This window comes from Chelonoidis abingdonii, chromosome 3, assembly GCF_003597395.2.
Source record: "Chelonoidis abingdonii isolate Lonesome George chromosome 3, CheloAbing_2.0, whole genome shotgun sequence".
Taxonomy (NCBI): domain Eukaryota; kingdom Metazoa; phylum Chordata; order Testudines; family Testudinidae; genus Chelonoidis; species Chelonoidis abingdonii.
The window spans coordinates 167,277,061-167,299,541 of record NC_133771.1 but is presented as its reverse complement, the minus strand read 5'-3'; the positions used below and the strand labels follow the sequence as shown (position 1 = coordinate 167,299,541).

Sequence of the window (22,481 nt, the reverse complement as noted above, 5' to 3'; positions counted from 1 at the left end):
ACAAAAACAGATCAAAATTGTTATAATCAGGAGCCTTTTTCATGCGATGTTTCCCATTACAGTTACTTTGGATTAAAACATGTCCCCATGTGACACAGTAGTTGGGACTATCAAAGCAAGACCGCCATCCCACCTCTCCCCTAACTGCATGACTGCTCTTAACAGAACTACTTTGACCTGCATGGCTTTCTGGGACCTGGCCCTTTAAATTTGGGAGAGTCAAATAGCTGCAGCCCTAAAATGGCCATTTTGCAACTGACAGCTCACAACTCCCAGCCCTTCTCTTCCAGCTGATAAACAGCAATGAAGAAAATAAAGTTAAGGGGATGAGACACTGTCATGCCCCTCAATGTTTGCAACTCATATTACAGCACTACAATAGTGGCACCAAGAGAGTCAGAAATCTATACCGATTAAAGAAAGACAAACCAGAACAGTTTACTTTCATTTTCCAATCAGAAGACAGTACAAGTAGTTAGCCTATAACTATGAAGGGGTTTAACATTTTCAGTTTTAATATTCCAATTTACTGTAGTAGGTAATTTGTTTCTGAAAGCTATTTTTGACCTGATCGTGTCCCTGGTGTGTGAGGCAAGCCACAGGGGTTTCATTCTAAAAGAAGGCCTCCTTGGTAGTCAGGAAGATGTTTGGGTTTTTTAGTAGCAGATCTGATTACTTTAGTTAAGGATCAAAATGCAGAACTCCTATATAACCCGACACCTTTATGCTGGTTTGTTCAAAGTTCCTTCCAAACCAAATGCTAGGGTTTGTAATTGTATTTTCAGGATCATAGGAATAAAGTAGCAAGAAAACCAGGAGGAGACAAAGTGGTAAGTTTGACAGTAAACAGTTTCCTATATCTAATACAGCAAAGCATCAGCAGACAAACTGAGCTCTAGATTAGTTCCTTTGTATCATGTCACTGGAATCTACCGTGTATATTTATATATCATCTATATCTCAGATTATATGCTAGGTCACTTACAGTTCTATAACAATTGTCCCAGGTTTAATTTCATCCATCTCCATGAAAGCAAAGCACTTGGTGCTGGTAAATCTCTTCTTGGGCTTATAGTGTTTGAATTCAAAGAAAATAGCTGCACCTAAAGGGGGGAAAAGTTATCAGAGAAAAACTAGTCAAATGTTGCCTAAAACAGATTCCTTGGCATGGAAATATGACTGTCATCGTAACCTGTTCTACATATATCAGAGACAATGGCTTCTATTATTTCTCAAAATCTTCTGAATCGATAAGAAAAATCATGGTTCTTGAAATCTTAGAATTACTTCCCTGAGCTTGTACCCCCACTCTATTACTCATGAATGACAGAACCACAGCAGGACAGTGTGACTGGTCCAAACAGCTGTAACAGAGCGTGTACTACCTGAAAGCAAAATATGCCAAGACACTACTCTAGGACTTGCACTGAGCTGTAGCAGTGTCAGCAAAGAAGCTGCTACTGCACCGTAGAGACACACCCTGGCTTGCCACTCAGACACTGTCAGGACTACTGCCCTGAAGATTCATGGGGCTCAAGACCCCAGGGCAGTGTCAAGGCTACTGCCCTGAAGATTCATGGACCCCATTTCAGAAGTCTAAAATTACCCACCTTTTGTTAGTTTTTCAACATGTTTCTGGATCTCAATGTCCACATTAAAATGAACATAGGTGTCCTCTTTTCTTGAAGCCACTGGAGTATCCTGCACAGGGGTCAGGTCTACCCCATTCACATCTGGAGGAAATAAAAAATTAGCCCCTTTTAAGGTCAAACATCTTTTTAAAAAAAACTTGTCATTTTATCATTAGCATACATGCACTTATTAACAAATCTTATCCATATTTATATATTAATATTTATTACACCCTATCATCAGTTCATTGGGTTCAAATTCCAAAACCAGCACTGTTTCTAAAATCTGCATCCTCTTTCTTTTACTCCAAAGAGAACCCCCTGAAAGGTCAGAGTCACTGTTCTGTCACCTTCCTATTGACAACAGGCCAGAACTAGTCAATTTTATTTTCAAAAAGGGTGATTTTTATGCTTGCCAGTGAAGTATCAAATTCCCTTTTGAGGAAAGTTTTCACATAGAGCTTAAAGGTCTATTCTGAGAAAAGTCTCTGGAAAAATACAGTTGTAACGCATTACCTCTGAATGTCCAGATGCAGATATGCCTGCTTTCCTGGCTAGAAACGGTGCTCACTACTTTTCACTCCTATTTGCACTCTAGAGCCAGCACAGGTATGGGGGAGGGAACTGGATTCTGTTATGCAAGCACAGATTAACAACTGCATTGCTCCAGCATAAGCCAGAACAAGCAAATCTGCTGTTTATTCTACTTACGGTTGTTTGACTGTTACTTTGTCCTCTCTCACTTCCACCCTCCTCCCCTCACCAGTTTGTTTCATCCATCTGTTGTGCCTCAGCATATGGTAAGAGCATGAGCTTTTTGGGGCAGACGCTGTCTTTTTTATTGTGTGGGCATGTGTCTGGCAGTGCCTAGCATGGGGACCCCGACAAAGGCATCTGGTGGCTGCTGGAATACGTTAAATAGTCAGTGGCAAACTATTATGGTTGAAGAGTTAGCCACCAACTTTCAGATTCCAGACAGATTTTAAGGATAGTAAGTTTAAAAGAAGAAAAAAATCCCACACAGGTTTGGTACGAAGTCACTGAGACAATAAACACTGTCTCACAAGGCCTTTTTAAAAAAATTAAACAGTTACTTTTCTGACTAGACTCACTTAAAAAACTCGGGAGGGGAATTAAAGTACACTCCTCCTCATTTCAAACAGGTTTTGCAGTCTCCCACTGGGGAGTTAAGAGTTTAATAGGTACGTGGAAAGCAGAGCCAGACTATCATACAATTTAATAACAGCATTGCTTGGTAACTTCTGCTTCTTGGAAGAATATCACATATACTGTAGGTCAGGACTGAGGGGTACGGTTGTACAGGGAAAGCTTGCATAGCACTTGCACACACTCTCCTGCCTGCAGCTACTAGCATTTGTGTTCTTACAGTATATAACTAGCAAAGGGGAAATTTAACACATTTCAAACAGAACAGCATAGCAGTTTATAGGAGATTTGCTTTTGAACTCTGAAATTTCAGTACCTAATATTAGAATGGTGTTAAAAATTGGTACTTTACTAATAGCCAAAAATGAAATTCATTCCTTCATGCTTGACTTGACCCAGATCCGATGTTGGACTCCAACAATAACTGTAAACCCTGGTCCCACAAATCTAGATCTCTAAGTCAGCTGGGGGGCAAAAGAACAGAATGAAAAAACCCCAAATTACTGACAAGGAATACTTGGGAGGGATGCGAGGAATGAAGTGTAATTAAAGAGTCTAAAAATAATGCTGAAGAACCACAGCAACATTATTAAAAATAAACCTTTTGCATCTTCAGTATCTCACTGAGAGGAATGCAGGGTGAATGTGTATGTCACGAGAGAGCAGGAGTCAGGCTCCACAGTTTTCCATCAGAGGGAAGAGGCTTCAGACTGAGGGCTTCTCTATACAAACAATGAGTTTGCTGCAAGCTGGGGTGTGAATCTGCTCCGCACTAGTCTGACATGGACCTAGTGTCCGTGTGCACCCCGCTTACCTGCCCTAGCAGTTTGTTAATGCACTTTGGTCTAGTACTCTCTCTGAGGCAAGACTAGCTCAAAAACACTCTTAACAAACCTTTAACACAAGTCAGCAGGGTCCACACAGACACGAACAGCAAGTACAGCAGCCTTGTGCGGGTAGATTCACACCCCAGTTTGCCACAAACTAGATGTTCATGTAGTCAAGCTCAGAGACACAGGGTACATCTAACATCACACTTAAAAAGCCGTGGCTGGCCATGCCAACTGACTCGGGCTCAGGCTAAGGGGCTGTTTAATTGTGGTGTAGTCATTCAAGCTCAGGCTGGAACCCAAACTCTGGAACCCTCCTACCTTGCAGGGTCCTAGAGCCTGGACCCCAGCCCGAGTTTGAACATCGACATTGCAATTAAACAGCCCCGCAAGGCTGAGTCAGCTGGCAAGCGCCAGCCACAGGTGTCCAGTTGTACAGTAGACATATCCAGAGAAGCAGGGGTCTGAATGTTGAATACAGTCACAGGAATCAGAGTGGAGGAAGCTTCATATCCACTTGTTTTGACAGATGGAAAGTGGAGGAGATGCAGGACCCTACCCAGAAGCACAATCCGAATCTTCTCTTCCTTGACTAAGATAGCATCCCGTAAAGCCACAAAATGATTGTATAGGGAGGCTCTGAGTGCCAACAAGAGTGCTTCCCTGTATGAGGAAGAAGGATCCTATTTCCCTAAAACATACACGTCCCTTCACAGAGAACAAAGTCAGAACACAGCAGAAAACAGCAATACTTACCCTTTACACTAACTGTGATATAAGGATCAATGCACTGCCCAGCATCTTTCAGACCAATTTTCTCTATTTTGATAGTGAGTAACGTCATCCCAGGTTCCGACGGCAACCTGGGTAATAAAGTACCTGGCAACAGAGCAAACCAAAACATTAACCCTTTGGGACTCTTACAGCTAGGGCCCTACTTCAGTCCTTCCCCCATTGTCATTGCTCATGGAAGCCTTTGTTCACCACAAACTATAGTGGATAATGAGAAGGGATAGGGATTAGTCCTAAGGCCAAGGATTTGCAGCCTGACGAGACATATAGTCATCTAACACCAACGAATCTCAAAGTGGTTTACACATTTATAGGTGCAAAGAAATGCAGTCACCAACACTGGAGTGAAGAGTGGCAAGTCAGTGCATAACATATTGAACAACACTGAGAGACATAGGGATAAGCTTCTTTTTACAGGAAGTGCTGTGGGATCTTTAACGTCAAGCAGAGCAGACAGGACCTTTGGTTTTCAGGTCTCGGATATGCACGCATTGTAAATTGCAATAGCTCCATTTCTATAGCTCTTAAGGGCTGAGATCACCCTGCTGGATTAGAACCTGTGGTTGCAGGGAGTCCAGGCATCCATCCACCAGCTTCATGCTGATCTTTTACAACTAGTAAAAGAGATGGGAGCAATAGAGAAGGAAATGTTGCATTAGTACAAACCCCAGTCCTAGTGAGGTAAGAGAAATACCAGATCAGCAAGGTTCTTCTAGAGCAGTGTGTATCTCAACGACCAATCTGGGGACCAGTGCTGGTCTGTGAAATCTCCCTGACAGTTTAGGAAGGCAGCAAGCCGGTTCCTGGTATCAAAAAGGTTGACACACACTGGTCTAGAGTGTTTAGCATCTGTTGGCATTAGACATCAAAAGGCAGCAGTATAAAAAAATAAAGCATTTGCCAGACCTGAGAGAATGTGAGGGATGCCAAGTCATTTCCAACTAAACATCAAGAAAATCAAAGATGTTCTTGCGCTCAGACACAGACTGATGTTAATGTAGGAGAATCCCTGGAACATTGAGGTACACTGTAGCACAGCTGGCAGTTTGCAGGAAGTTTGAGATTATCAGTAGCATGTAAGAAACATACGAACGGCAATATGGATCAGACCAATGGTCCATCTAGCCCAGTATCCTGTCTTCTGACAATGGCCAATGCCAGGTGCTTCGGGGGAAGGAACAGAACAGGGCAATTATCGAGTGATCCATCTCCTGTTGTCCAATAAGTCAAATACCCTTGAAGTCAACTATAAGATATTTCCTCCAGGCTGATTTTAGAGAAAGCTAGGAGGTTTTAAGACAGAATCTGGTGTTAGTGGTGCTAGATTCACAAACAGTGTAAGAGAAAGTAAACTCATGAGCAAGTCTGATGTAAAGCCTTGGTTTTGACTGCAAGTTTTATGACTCCAGAAGTGAAAATAAGTAATTTCCCTTGGCAAATGGAGTCAGTCATCCCCTCCACAGATTTAAGTTTTCTTTACTACATTATGGCAGAGAGACAGGCTTCAAAATAAAGGACCAAATATTCTGCCCATAGAACTGCACCCCCAGCAACCAGGAGTTCAGTGAGGGTTGTATGACTATTCCCACCACCTCACTGGGGTCGTTAACAAGGCTGGAACCCAGAACCTTCAGTAACAGAAGCATGAGTCTCGATGGCCTTAGCTGACAGCTGTAAGACTCATGGCCACTATGCACCAGCCACCACGGGGGACCACATCTCACAGCAAAGTGGGTCATAGCTGCACTCAGATACCAAAAGACAGGATTTGGCCCTCAGCATTTAATGTTGATGGGACAAAGACTGCTAACTGTAGAGTTGGGAACGGATGAATTGGATAGTCCAGAATACCAGTGAAAACGGGCACTTTTCGTGTTGGGGAAAATTGCTGACACCTCCTACTTCAACATCGAGCCATTTCTCTGGCACTGTGGTTTGCCATGGGTTTTCCTGCCATGTTTATTAGACATGTGCTTAAAATGAGGGTTTGTACCTCAAGCAGCCCTTTCCTGTGCTCCCTACGGGCTTGTGGATGTGCCCTGCCTATCTTGTATCAAAACAGGAAAGTGAAGGAGGCATGCCAAAGCCATCTCCAAAGAGCAGAGAATCCGGCCAGGGGCATAATATTAAACCTGTGATTTCAAGTCTTCGCCAGCTATTGCTTGTGAGGACAGAGGGTTTTTGTTTTCAGTGGGATATTTAATAAGTAAAAAAAAAAAAGCACTTTAGGAAGCAGGCAGACTTGGGCCTTTTTCTTGGGTTTGTTTCAAGAATTTTATTTTTTCCCCATGTTAACTTACTATTCCTGCAGGGTGCCGGATTGACTGTGCAAAGTCCCTTATTTGCCCATCGGGTAGATAAGGAGTAGCAATTCAAGCTTCCATCAAATGGTCCTCTCCTCCTCCTGGATCTCTAAGGTAGCCCAGGCCTCCTTACCATTTTAATCCCTAGCACCTCTATAAGACTGCTTAAGAATGTGGCAGTTATGTATGTCCATGTCATACAAGCCACCATGTATGGCAGTCAGGATTTGGATCGAGACTACTGGATCTATCTCACACAGGCACCAATCAGTTGGTAGCAACCTTCAAAAAGAATTAGAACCTGCGGTTTAGTGGAGAAGACTAGACATCAGAATGCCAGTCCCTCCATGGGCCTGTTAGTTTTAACAGTGTGTGAAACTATCCAGGAGATGAACTTCAGTTACTTTAGCCTAAGCAACAGGGAGCCCTGCTTATTTCCATGCAGGACACAGAACAAATTGGGGTAACATACAAGAAAGAAATAGTGTATTTGCTAGGTCACTCTGTAGCCCAACTTCTGTCACAAAGTATTTTCAGTTAGCAATGCAAAACCAGCTAGGCATGCACCCCATTGAAACAAACCCAGCTATACATGCAACCAGCAATGCTGCAAGAAAGAGAGCAAGAGAAATCAAGACAAGCAAGTTTCCAGAGAGCCATCTAAGGTGTCAAGTATCAGAGGGGTAGCCCTGTTAGTCTGGATCTGTAAAAGCAGCAAAGAGTATTCACCCACGAAAGCTCATGCTCCAATATGTCTGTTAGTCTATAAGGTGCCACAGGACTCTCTGCTCCATCTAAGGCGCTACACTAAAATATGATCCTTCTTTTCTCTGTAGCTGCAAGTCAGCTCACTGGTTACTTATACACAGAGAAGCCCCCAATTCTTTCATCATGAAAATAATTATACTTTGACACTTGGAATTAAGATATAAATGAAAGATGCCACAGCAATGACTATACACATTAAAATGTTCCCATACCTTCAATGACTCCTGAGTTGGCAGATGTTAGAATGGTTTAGCATGATGAAGCCATGCATGCAGAAGACAAGACCATGGACAATTAGACAATACAGTAATCTAATGTGAATTAAAAGCATACAGAAGCAAAGTTTATAAGTGAGGAAAGTACAACGTAACCTACTGAATCAACTGTGACAGTCTGTTGCTTAGATTTATAAGTCTCAGATCAGGAGGTTCTGTGAATAGTTTATTTTAGTTTGAGTCTTATTGTCCACAGAAAAGAGACAAGCCAACATCCAAGGTTAAGTAATTAGGTCACCAAATTGTCAAACATCATGCCACACAAATATTCCCGTACAAAAGGCAAAAGAAACCCAGATTGTACCAAGTGGCAAGACAATTCAAGGCTGTTAGATCGTTTGCATTAAGGCTGACTTCCTTTTCGAAGGCAACTTCAAACTAAGTGAAAGCAGGATGTGTATTTCATGATGCAAGTTGGGCAACAAACAAAATGTGTTAATACTAAGTTTATAGGGTGCCCTTATCTACTCTTCAAGTGTGGTCCTATCCTGAAAAGTGATTCGGTACATATGGCTCTGTGGGGCCTAATTTGTATTATCTCACTCTGATTTTACCTCTAGTGTGCTAGGTTTACCAATAAATGTGTCTCTTTTCTAACAGTCAACTCTGCAAACCCAATCTGGCTTCAATGTCAAGCTAGGTTCTTCCCTTCTTCACATCACTTGTACTAAAGGTTCTACAGGTTCCTAATTAGTGGCACCTGCACAGTTCCATTGCCTTCAGTGGGGTTGCAAAGGTGTATTTGATTGCAGCTTAGTAACAGTGCTGTTTATGATGTACATGGAGGACTAAAAGCAGTAAACTCATTTCTGTAACGATCAGCAGATGTGACTACACCCCAGGAGCACATCTGCTAAGTAAGAAGGTACCATTTGTACCTCATTACTTTTCAGAACAGAGCTGTGTTCTGTTCATGTGAAATGAATATTTCTTTAAGAGGTGGTGGGTTCAGAGCTCTGTCTATTTACCCTCAGAACAGGTGCGTCACTGGGAGGCCAGTATAAGCTTCTCCACACTGCTCTGCCATTGCACCTTCACCAACTCTAAAATGAAGATGCCACCTCTTAGAATGAAATGTTAATTCAGACTCTGTGGTTCCGTCTTGGTGTCCAAAATTGGCATTGGTGTATTTTAATTGTGGTAGTTTTGCACTGGAAACACCTGTGAATTGAGCTGGAGGCCTCCACCCAATTCTTAATGAGTACCACCCACTAAATGGTGGTATCTTTCAACTGCTGCCAATATGTGCAGGACACAAAACGGGCGACCTAAATGCAATAGTTTCACATTTCCCCTTCTAGCTCTTTACCTACTTTAAGCATTCTAAGTAGCCAGTGTGTTGAATGTTAGACACCTTGTTTTATTTAAGCATCTCCCTCTACCCCAAACCACTGTGGCCATTTTGCTTCTTACTAAGGTAAGATCATTTAGCTACAAAAGAAGTCCCCTTACTATGTGTAGGATTTAATCTTTAGATTCACTAAGGATATCTTCAACTACAATTTTTCATGTTACTTTTCATTAATAGAACATCAGAGGTGACAAACAACAAAGACAACACAGACACACAGCCACACAAAGGGGAAGACAAAAGCAATACCCTGGGCCATGCTTGTTTGAAACTGACAGAACTCATATTTAAAGTTTCTTATGATAACAGATGTACAGCAAGACAACAGCATTCAGAAATCGCAGTTATATACTGTACCAGAAAGCTATTCGTGTGTAGTCTGCACATTGGCATTAAGCTTTCATACTTATACTAAAATCAGCAGTTGCATATATGAATCATTTATATTATAGTGGCATCCAGAGGCCCAAATAAATCAATATCAGGGACCTGTCATGCTCGGCACTGTATCTGCACAGATGGAGAGTCCTTGCCCCAATTATGCTGCCTACAATTCTAGTACCAAATTTTTTCCCCCTTCCCAGAACTTATATTTGGTAATTTGCTCTGAAGAAATGAGAAACAATAAAGATAACAAAATCCCTCTGATTCATGGGGATAAGAGAGTGGAAAATTAGACTCTTCAGGGTACAAAAATGTAATTAACAAGCTGTGTCCTCACTAGGACCTGTAGATGTATCAACTGCTTTCATATGGATAGTGATTTATCCTTTGGATAGCAAAACCAAAGCAACACCCCCACAATGGTTTAATTCAAACTAGTCTCTCACACAAATGAAGCACCATGAAAGCAAGACAGAAAATACTCAGCTATAATTTCCATCTCCTCACTGAAGGGAGGAATATTGCTCTCACTGATTAACTCCATCTGATTCAGCCGCTAGTCCAAGATTCCTATGTGATATTTATTGCTTTGGTGTCCAACCATTCGAGAAGTACTGTTGAAGGTGATCCAGGAGTGACTGGAAATGGCTTCCCCTTATAACAGCTTCTAAACAAGTCTCATGTCCCTTCCTTGGTGTATGAAATATTTCAGATGATGAAGCTGGTCACCCTACCTGGAACTTTAGCAGGAAAAGAATCTGGAGACCCTGCTCCAGCTCCACCTTCCTCATCATCTTCCTCAAATTCCAAGTTCTCCTCTTCTCCAGGTGCTAAAATCTTCCTGTAAGAAACACACAAACTCTAGTGATTTGTCTTAAAATAAAGTTTATCAATAGAAAAAAAATCACCATCCCCAGGTTTAGCACAGAAGCAACACACTGTCCCAAAACACACACTTGGTACTTTTTATCATCTGAATGCTATATGCACTAACCAAATTGAGCCTGCAAAGCTAGCAATCGAATTAGACAGAGATTATGGGCCAAATTTCAGGGGACTCTAAATTTGGATACCAAGGGCCTGATTCTTCCACTAATTTCAAGTGACACTGAATGTTTTAGCAAATCTGAGGCATGAAAAAAGGCTATGAGCATCAAAGTTCAGGAACTCCAAAATTAGAGGCTGCTTTCAAAAAATTGTCTTACCAAGGCAACATGGCAAGTATGTGATCCAAGGAGTTGATGTCGCCCAGTTTTTTCCCCTCTAACTCCTAGACCATGCTGCTTTTCATACCAATTCAGTTTTTACATCTACAAATCCACAATTTTCCTTACCTGAGTGGGACAGGCTGAACATCAAAGGGGAATTCTTTATTATAGGTGAGGATATTCTTTAAGACTATAAAGAAAAAAAAGCAGGCTTCATTTGCTAAGAAAACCAAGTTTACTCAAAAAACCCACACCACCCTGCATAACTTAATAGTGCTGTGTCCATTATCATGGTGCACTCGTGACAGATGCATCAAAATGCACCAAAGAGCCAGTGACAGTACAACTAGAATTACATCACAATAATGGTCACTTCCCATAATAGCTTAGCTCAAAATGATACAGCTACCCAGAAAGGCGAGGGTTTAGCCACATTTACATTGTCAGCGAAGCCATGTTCATAACAAAAGGAGTATGAAGAGAAACAATGGGCCTTAATGTAGTGGGAGCAATCCAGGGACGATAATTTTGGTACTGGCAATACATGGCAGGAGTTCTCAAAAGGCATGTTAGCATTACAGGCCTCAGCTCCAATCAGATTGACAATTCCCCAGAACTGACATTCTTTAACAAACACCTACGGTACATTTATAGCAAATACAAAGTAAGTACATCTAGAACAGGTACTATTAAGGTCTTACTGTGCTGCTGCTGAAGTGTAATATGGCTGAGACTTGCTAACCCACGTAGGCATATGAGGCAGGCTAACATGAAGAGCCAGGAAAATTCAAAGCATACCAAAGATTAACATAAGATCCTTAGGAAACCAGTGGATACTGAAGGCGGTAGCTGCTCCCAGGAAAGCAGCAGCAAATTTGCAGCTCTGCGCTTAGTACAGGAAACTTACCTATTTCAATTATGGGGTCTTATTCTCTCTCACACATGCATTTTTTTTAAACTAGTGGATTCAAAAACTGAAAGTGGGATTTTCAGGAGCACCTCAGCTGGGGACCTACCTCCCTTCAGTACTTTTTGAAAACTCCACCCTCCGATATTATCAACAGAAAACCCAGCTGAAACTCCCCAGTTTAAATCTGTCAGTTTGAATGGCAGGGGTCCAGTTCAAGAGCCAGCCAAGTCAGTTTCAAAGGCACAAATGGCAGTTAGGTGCCTAACAGCTAATGACTCCCCATAGGTCTTGGGTGCTTAACTGCTCTTTGTGCTTCTGAAATTCTCCCTCTAAATCTAAATTCCAGCCAAAACACTGTGTTAAAGTTCTAAAGTCAAGCACTCAAAAATTAGGAGGTGCCAGAGTTACGGTTGCATATGCAACCTTAGTTTGGTCTGCTTGACTGTATAGGTCACAGAGTAATCGGCCCCCAGGGCTGGCTTGAGGCCTATTCCACCAATTCCCCCGAAACAGGCCCCGTGCCCAGTGAGAATCCCTTCCTTGGCTGGAGGTGCCTTTTTAATTTTTACTCACCTGGCAGCACTTGGGGTCTTCGGCAGCACTTCAACGGTGGGTACTTTGGTCTTCAGTGGCACTTCGGCGGCAGGTCCTTCCAGTGCCGCAGAAGACCTGGAGTGAGTGAAGGACCCGCAGCCGAAGACTCAGAGCACCGCTCAGTGAATACAAGCCCAATGTGTTTTTTGTTTTGTTTTTTTTAAAGTCATCCCTGCCAGGCCCCCGTCGAAACTGTACGAATTGGGCCCCGCACTTCCTAAAGCTGGCCCTGCCGACCCCTGTAACTGAAGTAGGTCCACCTCTCGGGTGTTAGAGCATTTGGTCACTTAAGAGGGTGAGGCAGCACCTGGGACTACCGAGGAAATTCCAGTGAGGGAGGACTGGCTGTGAGAACAGAACTGGCCGAGAGTTACAGAGCAGGAGCAGCAGGACAGCCAGAGTCCCCCAGGAGAGAAGGCAGCGAAACCAGAGATGTGAAGGATGAGCTGAGGAATTGTTTTCTGGTAGACTGGTTAAGTATGAAAAAAATTCAGACTGTGCGGGTGGCAGTGAATCCTTTGGAAGCTGGGGAGAAGCCCTGTCCCGTGATAGTATACATTATGACACAGTCTTTACTTACATGGCCACATACTATTTCCTTCCACAGCACTCCTGCCTCATTCTGTGCACCGAATGGATGGTGCTCATGGAATGGGTAGCCAGTCAATATTTTTTATCCCTATCTGTCACTGTGCACACCATCCAAACCCTACAGTAAATAAAGAACTATTAATTACTCCTGGGGTTTTCTATGATGTTTTTGTCACATCTTTGTTCTTCATAAATATCAATGATTTAATCTTCACAACACCCCTGTGAGGTGGTATTTATGATACCAATTTTACACTTGGGCAACCAAAGCACAGAACTTAAAACCAATTTGAGAAGCCTATGGCTTGATTTTTAAGAGCATTTGGCATTTTAACACACTTTTTATGTCCAGAGCACAGCTCCCATTGACCTCAGTTGCAGCTGTCACTACTCAGCATGTCTGCAAATCAGACCCCAGGTATCTCAAGATAGATACCCAGAAAACCCCTTACTACATCCCTAGTTCCCTTCCTCCACACCCACTCCCCAGCTGCTGCCCCTGCTGAGTTCCTGTGCCTATCATCCACCACATATTTGATCAGGATCAGGCAGCTTCCTCCTCCATTCTGCCTGAGTACTGGTAGGAGGGAGCACAGGCAGGATGCTCCTGCACTCAGCTCCTTTGCCTGATACCACATCAGCCTGTGGATGTGGGGAGAAAAATTGCCAGGAATGTCCTGCTTGGTCCTTCTGAGTGGATGGCACATGTGGAGTCTGGTCACAGATATGAATGGTGAAAGGATGGAGAAGGCCCAGAGTACAGACCAAATCTTCAGAGAACTTAGCTGCCAAATTCCAATAAGTCTAATGAGCATATGCTAACTCCACGATTTCAGAAGCCCATAACTTGCCCAGATTTGGATAAATTGTCATGGGAACCACAGAGGGCACATCTTTGACACCAAGGTAACATCCCTTCACCAACCAAAGAATGGAAGTAACAGAGTTTCTCAACTAAACAGCTGTAAGAATTTTACTCTGGCATAACATTTTTCTCAAACCTACACTATTCTACATAAATCACAGTAGAAGAACCTACTCACCACAGTATATGAATGCCTTCAGCAACATAATTAACATTTGTCATGTGTGTTGTTCATACATTCTCTCATCCTCCCCCAGGACGAAAAGTGTGGCTGCAGGGGAGCATTTTGATTTGGGGAATATTTTTTAAATGCACATATTGCTATAGATTTATTAGAGAAGATTAGATCAAAGTGCACCTTTCACCTTAAGTGGAAGGTGGTGAGGTGTCATAGACCTTAGCTCTTGGAGTTCATGCCAGTGTCTCCATCCCCAAGGAAAGCTCTATCTCCTGGAAGTGAGCTTAATTCTTATGGGAGGAAGTTCCACTGTACCCAAAGATCAGAGCTGATGACCAGAGTCTGTATCCTGGATCTTTTAGATAGCGGCCTGGGCCCAGGCCACTAAGGCCTTGAAGAGAAGGACTGAAACCTTGAACTTGATTTGACATTCTCTGGCATTGATCCTGTCAGATTGCCTACAGGAAATTAACTCTTGGCTGAAGAGCAACTGGCACAAGCTGGATTACTGAATTATTTTATCTGAAGCTGAATGTGAAACTGACTCACAGCATCCATCTGGAATAGAATGTAGCTGCCCCCATTCTCCATGACTCAGGCTTCCGTAAGCACATCATGCTTGGGCTAAACTCCTTCCCCTGGCTCCCAGTTGGCATCCAATGTCAGTTTAGGGCCTTGGTCCTAATTTTCAAGCCAATGAATGGATCAAGCCCCAGCTACATCAATGACCAAACTTTGATCTGTGAACCCGCATTAACAGCTGTGCTCCTCCGGGACCATTCAGATTACAAAGACCAGGATGAATCATGAGAGTTCAGACAAGCATTCTCTATGAAGGGGACCCAGCTCTGGGACAAACTTCCAGAGGAGACCCAGTGAATCCCAAATCTGACCCTCTTTAGAAAGTGGTGCAAAGCCGCCTTCTTTGAGAAAGCCTTTCCACCATATGCAGTGCTTAATTTGTGGCAGGGCTTGCTAGGGCTGGGCCCCAGCACCTCTGGGTTTGACAGTTCATTGCCCCAGCACCTCTAGCACTGCATCAGTTATGAATCTAAAGAAATTGCTTGAGCTCCGGCACCTCTTTCATTACCAATTAAGCACTGACCATACGTGATACTCACTTTGAATACCCCTTTTATTTCAAACCCCTACAAACTTCCCAACTGACCCTTTGCCCCCACCAAAAAGTTCTACCCCAGCGACTCCATGACAGGGCTGCCCAGAGGATTCAGGGGGCCTGGGGTCTTCAGCAGCAGGGGGCCGCTGCTTCGGCGGTGGAGGGTCCTTCCGCCTTGGAGAGGAAGGACCCCTTGCTGCCGAAGACTTGGAGCAGAAGAAGCTCCAGGGGCCCAGGACCCACGAGAGTTTTCCGGGGCCCCCGGAGCGAGTAAAGGACCCTGCTCCAGGGGCCCCAAAAAAACTCTCGTTGGGGCCCCTGCGGGGCCTGGGACAAATTGCCCCACTCCTCCCCACCTCCCCCCTGGGCGGCCCTGCTCCATGATGTCCACTAGAGACTTTATTCTTTCTATTGATTTTACGTGGGTGGGTCTCAGATATTATGGTAGCGAGTGGCAGTATAAAACCTTAAGATAGAACAAGTTTGATGTGCTCCCAGTAGCCAATGTTGCTGATAACCTTAACTGTTTTAGCTGAAATTTCCTTAAAAATAAACAAACAAACCAACCAATCTGTGGTAGACACATAGCACGGAGAATTTCAGTCCTAATGGTTTAAGTTTAACAAAATTATAAAGAAACAGAAAAAGTCTGATTGCAAACCATTAGGCTTCCTTAACTATAGACATCACCACCTGCAATTATCCATTAACTTTTGTTGGCTAGGATCATCATTAAAGCAGTGTGTGCAAAATTCCCCTATCACCCAGAATGCATCTAAATTAGCAATGGATATGTTAACCTTCCTTTTCAAAGACAAAAGCCTGATGATGGCTGTTTAGCATAGAGGAGTCAGTCTCCCAGTCCACTGCAAGTATATCTTTTAGTCATTAACTCTGCCATACGACACCTGAAAGCATCTGAGGGTATATCCTCTCACATATATGTATGTTACAGAGCACAGCATATAAAAATCTTTCCCTTACAATTTTTGCTACAGAAAAAAACCTCAGTAATCGATATGACTTATAATGTAGAGAGTCTCCACTTCTCAGCTTAGATTTACATAACAGAGGACTGTAGGGAGGGCTTGTATTACAAAAACTTAATTATTTTTTACCAAATGTACTACAGAACACTTTATTAGTAAGTATTTTATAAAGTATCCAATGAGTGTTACTGTAAGTGACCAAAAGTACCTTCTATGACACATTAGCCTCTCTTTTTGAAGTCTGATGACTTATTCGCCAATTTGAAAATTCATCCAACCATTTACAACCAGTTTCCCAGTCACTGCTGTAAGTGAGTGAGGTTCTTCTGTAATGATTCATATTTGCCTGGAATTCTTTTAAAAAAAGGGATATTCTACGACCGCTGAGAACTTGCCCATTTGAAAATTAGGACTACTATTGTTCAGCCTTTTTTAGAAGGTCTGGTACTAAACTATTAAAACCGCTCAAACATTTTGCTTTCAATACTAACAGCATAGAGCGCTTTAAAAACATTGTACACCTAAGCTTAGGCCCAGAACTACGTTCTGTAGTATAAAATTTTTGCAAAACCTGATAATTGTTTAATACTCTTAAATGTTCACTGGACAGAATAATTTGGATTCTGTATATTTAATCTGAGACTCTTATCACTTTACAGATATTATCTACCTAGGTGAGGATAACCCGTCATCATCACAGTAGCTGAGTACCTCAACCACTAATGAAGTCATCCTAACTCACTCATCTTTGTAAGTAAAGTGGGTATCACCATTTTTCAGATAAGAAACTGAGGCACAGTGAGATTAAGAAATTTGCCCACAGTCCCACAGGGAATCTGTGGCAGGCTGAGAAGTGTACCTAGATCTCTGGAGCCTCATTCCAGTGCCTTAATCCCTGAAAGGTCAGTAAGGGAGATATAGCTATTGCTTCTTGGGAGGAAAGCAGTTTTTAATAGCACACAAACGCTACGAACAGTTTGGGTGAGGACAGGACCGGCGCCAGGGTTTCTGGCGCCCTAGGCGCCGGGCCATTTCACCGCCCCACACGCGGGTCTCGTGGCTCCGGTGGAGCTGCCGCAGGCATTTCTGCAGCAGGTCCCCGTTGGAGCGCGTGGACCAGCGACCATCCGCAGAAATGCCTGCAGCAGGTCCACCGGACTCGAGGGACCAGCTGACCTTCCGCAGAAATGCCTGCGGCAGGTCCACTGGAGCCGCGGACCAGTAGACCCTCTGCAGGTACGACTGCGGCAGCTCCACCGGAGCCTCCTGCCGCCGCGTTGGCAAAATGCCGCCCCCCATAATGCTGGCGCCCTAGGCGACTGCCTAAGTCACCTAAATGAAAGCGCCGGCCCTGGGTGAGGAACAGAAGAGGTTTTTATGAATTTCAAAATTCCCCTACAGTGCTGGAAAACATAGCTAAGCAGTAATACATATGAGACACTGAAAGTGAAACCATCCAAGCTTAGTGAACTGCAAGAGGGAACACAGCCTAAAAGACAGAAAGAAACTAGATCAGACTTTTTATATTAACCCAGTATCAGAAAAAAAAGTGTTTACACTTCATTTTCATGGATAAGCAGCACTAGATTCTTCTCTGTTCTTAGACAGAAACAAACTTGTTACTATGAATACACAACACTCCTAAAGAATTATTCAGTAATTCACCTCTGCTGCCACTGGAGGACAGACAACGTTATCAGTTTGTAAATAGAAAAACTTATAGCTCTGACAGGATCACAATTTCAGATATTGTAAAGTACTATGCTATGTGAGTAAAAAGTAAGTAAGTAAGAAACAGCATATGTCTTCACAGGCAAAATGTGTAATTTAAATCTTAAACATGTTTCTCACGACAGAGCCTTTTTAACAAGATACCACAATACTGTCTGTCTTTAAATTAAGGCCTTGTCTACACTTGCAAGTTGCAGCGCTGGTGAGGGGTTACAGCGCTGCAACTTAGCAGGTGTCTACACTTAAAAGCTCAGCCAGCGCTGCAACTCCCTGTTTGCAGCGCTGGCTGTACCTGGGTCTGCTTCCGGTGGTAGCAAGACCAGCGCTGGTGATGCAGCGCTGGTCATCAGGTGTGGACACTCACCAGCGTTTTTATTGCCTCCAGGGTATTAGGACTTATCCCAGCATTCCTTTTCAGCCTCTCTCGTCACTGCTTAGCACTCCACTGCTCTGGGCTTAGAGCCCTGAGAAGGAGGAGAGCGGGGCTTGCCCGAGCTCCGGCCGGGAGAGCGGGGTTTGCCGCGCCCCGGCCGGGAGAGCGGGGCTTGCTGAGCTCCGGCCGGAGGCGGGGCTTGCGGAGCTCCGGCCGGGAGAGCGGGGCTTGCGGGAGCTCCGGCCGGGAGAGCGGGGCTTGCGGGGCTTGCTGGAGCTCCGGCCGGGAGAGCGGGCTGCGGGGCTTGCTGGAGCTCCGCCTGGGAGAGCGGCGCTTGCGGGGCTTGCCGCGCTCCGGCCGGAGAGCGGCGTTCTTGCTGGAGCTCCGGCCGGGAGAGCAGCGCTTGCGGGCTTGCGCGCTGCGCCGGGAGAGCGGCGCTTTCTGGAGCTCCGGCCGGGAGCGGCGCTTGCGGGTTTGCCGCGCTCCGGCCGGGAGAGCGGCGCTTTAAATGAAGCTGTATGTATGTATTTCAGTTCAGACTTTGGCCTTTTACTGTTTTACACAGGGGTTGAAGAAAGGGACAAAAACAGATATCATGCTAACCTGATTGATTTTGGAGTTCATTTTTTTCCATGAAACTGAAGTACAAGGTATATACAGAAAGAAAGAGAGATTATAAACAAGGACATATAGCAGTATGGGATAGCAGGGCTGTAATTTAGTTTCTCTTGTGATGCTAGTTATAAAACACTACCTGCAGTGGTGGTGTTTTGACATCAGTAGAAAATCTGGATAGAATTATAGCCTGAAATCAATCTGGGAATAGAATGCAGAAATCTATAAATCAGACAGAAACAACCTACAGAGTCTCATTTCAGGAGGGCTCTGTTCCTTAGAACTAATAAATGGTTAGTGTTATAATATACTATGTTTTATCAGACTCCCACCACATACACCTAGTGCACATAATACTAAATTATACACCATTGAGCAGGATCAGTCTCCTGACTCCTCCATCTTATAGAAGAGAAACAAACCTAGTAATTGATGGAAAAAAGAAAAAAATTAAGTTATTTGAAACAAACAAAATGGGCTATAAAGTTTGTTAAAATGTAATAATAAAAAAAGTGCATACAGCATCCACCACTGCATCCAAAGAACTGCCCTAGAACAAGGAGGGAAAAATCACCGTACCCCCCTTCCTGTTTTATGTACTGTATTTTTAATAAAGATTTCTTGTCTTTTTATTCACTGTTTATTATTACAGAAACTGTAACATGTACTACAAGTAAAAAATAGGAACTGCAAATCAATGAAACCACTGCAGGTAACTGCTGGGAGCAATGCTCTTAACTGCAGTGGAAGGCACCCAACATTACTGTTGGCTTTCAGCCTCAAAGTGCTCCTTTAAGGCATCCCTTATCCTTGAAGCACTGTGGCTGGGCCTCTCTAGTCGCCCTGCTCTCTGGCTGTTCAAATTCAGCCTCCAGGCGTTGAACCTCGGAGGTCCATTCGTCAATGAAGGTTTCACCCTTCCCTTCACAAATATTATGGAGGATACAGACCGCGGTTATAATCGCTGGATGCTGCTTTCCCCACGTCCAGCTTCCCGTAGAGACTCTCCATCTCCCCTTTAAACGGCCAAAAGCATGCTCCACGGTCATTCTGCACCAGCTCAGCCTGTAGTTGAACCGGTCCTTGCTCATGTCAAGCTCCCTGTATACGGTTTCATGAGCCAAGGCATTAACGGGTAAGCGGGTCTCCAAGGATCACAATGGGCATTTCGACGTCCCCACTGTGATCTTACGGTCTGGGAAAAAGTCCCTGCCTGCAGCTTCCTGAACAGGCCACTGTTCCGAAAGATGCGTGCATCATGCACCTTTCCAGGCCATCCTGTGTAAATGTCAGTGAAACGCCCACGGTGATCCACAAGCGCTTGGAGAACCATTGAGAAATACCCCTTCCGATTAATGTACTCGGATGTCAGGTGGGGTGGTGCCAGAATAGGAATATGCGTCCCATTATTGCCCCCCAGTTAGGGAAACCCATTTGGGCAAAGCCATCCACAATGTCCTGCACATTCCCAGAGTCACGGTTCGTCTGAACAGGATGCGATTAATGGCCCTGCAAACTTGCATCACCACTATTCCAACGGTTGACTTTCCCACTCCAAACTGTTTGCGACCAATCGGTAGCTGTCTGGAGTTGCCAGCTTCCAGACTGCAATAGCCACCGCCTTCTCCACTGACAGGGCAGTTCTCAGTCTCGTGTCCTTGTGGCAGGGTTGGGGCGAGCTCAGCACACAGTCCCATGAAAGTGGCTTTTCGCATCCTAAAGTTCTGCAGCCACTGCTCGTCATCCCAGACTTGCAGGACGATGTGATCCCACCACTCAGTACTTGTTTCCCGAGCCACAGGTGGCGTTCCACGCTGCAGAGCACGTCCGTTACTGCGACAAGCAATTTAGTGTCAGCAGCGTCACAGCATCTATTTCATCATCTGAGTTCTCACTGTCACTTTGGAGCATAAGGAATAGATCAACTGCCAGACGGGATGTGCTGGCAACATTCATCAGCAACATCCTAAGCAGCTCGGGCTCCATTTCTTACTGAAATCACACGCTGCAGAATCACAATGGCACCAAACGGCTGAAAAGGGAAGCGATGCACCACGGGTCGTTGGAACAGGAAGCGGAATGACCCGCACCCTCCGTCCCTTCCACAACCCCCAGCAGCAAATTGGGACGAGGTGCTCTGTGGGATAGCTGCCCACAATGCACCACTCACAACAGCGCTGCAACTGGTGCAAATGTGGACACACTGCAGCGCTGGTCGCTGTCAGTGTGGACACACTGCAGCGCTGGCCGTACACAGCTGTACGACCACAGCTGTAACGGCCAGCGCTGCAAAACTGTAAGTGTAGACAAGGCCTAAATTACTAAGTGACTTCTGTTCTACATTTCAGATGAGATTCTTACCTAATGTTGTCTCATTGATTTGAGCTATACTGATTTACATCAGCTGAAAACTGTGTCACACATCTACTAATGGTGGGATTTTTGAAAGCATCCAAGGAAGTTAGGAACACAGAGCCCATTGAAAGTCAATGGATTTATTTTCCTAACTTTAACAGGTAATTTTGAAAATTCCACTATAAATCTTTTAAGCAGCATTCTTTTGAACCATTGTAGAATGCTGAGGTGGGGATTTTCAGAGACATTCAGCATTGGCCTAACTACTTGCCATTCAGCATTGGCCTAGCTACTAGTGAAAACCTCTCTGTTGGTCCATGCTTAGAATTAAAAATGTGCAGACAGCATCATAGGAAATGGATTAACGTACAGATGGCAACAACTCTGTACAATGTTATGCAAGCTTAACAGAAATCCATCAAAATGCATGGTGTCTTCTAGAGTCAAATGCACAGCGCCATCTGAGTGCCTGAGATGTGTGGAGGAATCAGCTTTGCTGATTATTCATTGCTGTAGGTAAAATGTGGGCAGTACGTTCCCCTCCCATCCCCTGAAGCGTCTCATGTATTCTTCCCAAAATACATTCCGTGCTTCCCTCCCCCCAGGACCCATCCCTCACTTTGAGAAGTTCTGGTTTATAGAATATGCTGAGCAGAAAGCTAAACAAAATATTAATACACTAACTCCACAAATGATCACACTGACTACAAGAGACTTGGAGAGAATACTTTTCCTTTAAGGCCAGAGGGGGAAGTCTGAGAGGCCAGGTTACCCTGTTCCAGGAATTCTGAAGCAGAGGAGGGCCTAGGAAATGGCAGAGGAAGGTGACAGAAGAGAGGATGTGGTCCTGGGGTGATAATGTCTGGGAAAACCCAGGCTATTGTTCTTTACAGGCTCAGGATGGGGAGGCTTGTAGCATAGGATCAGACAAAGCTCCCCTCTCTCAGCCACCCAGGATAAATTCTGCAAAAGAGGTCAACATATAACGTGCCTCTTTACTTACACAGAGACACTCTCAGGGAAGGACTGTCTGCCTGCTGACCCTTCCCACCCATAGGAGAAGGGACTGAGGTGGTGTGACCCGGCCTCCAAGTGGCAGAGCAAAACTGGAAGACTGCACCCAACAGAGATGCCTGGGAGAAAAGGACTTCTGCTATGAAAGTTTGTTTGTGTTCAGTTTGTTTCTTTGAAAGACTTTGTGGCTGCCTGGGTGGAACCAGCTGAAGGCAATTCAAAGAGGCCAGCTCAGAGAAGCTGCCTGAAGAACTACAGCCTAAAGAGTTAAGGAAATTAGTTAGGGAAGTGGATTGGATGGAGGAACTTGTGGATTTAAATGCGGAGGAGGCCTGGAATTACTTTAAGTCGAAGCTGCGGAAACTGTCAGAAGCCTGCATCCCAAGAAAGGGGAAAAAAACCATGGGCAGGAGTTGTAGGCCAAGCTGGATGAGCAAGCA

General features: G+C 44.3%; 1 protein-coding gene across 1 annotated transcript in view; it reads right to left on the bottom strand.

The window, feature by feature from the left end:
* Positions 1-22,481, bottom strand: part of AIDA (axin interactor, dorsalization associated) — a 60,651-nt gene that overhangs the window by 3,550 nt on the left and 34,620 nt on the right. The window contains exons 5-9 of the mRNA XM_032784378.2: positions 10,836-10,899; positions 10,236-10,342; positions 4,385-4,507; positions 1,611-1,733; positions 986-1,103 (exon numbers count right to left, since the gene is read on the bottom strand). Coding sequence (XP_032640269.1) covers positions 986-1,103; positions 1,611-1,733; positions 4,385-4,507; positions 10,236-10,342; positions 10,836-10,899 — 535 coding nt within the window. The remainder of the gene's footprint in view (positions 1-985; positions 1,104-1,610; positions 1,734-4,384; positions 4,508-10,235; positions 10,343-10,835; positions 10,900-22,481) is intronic.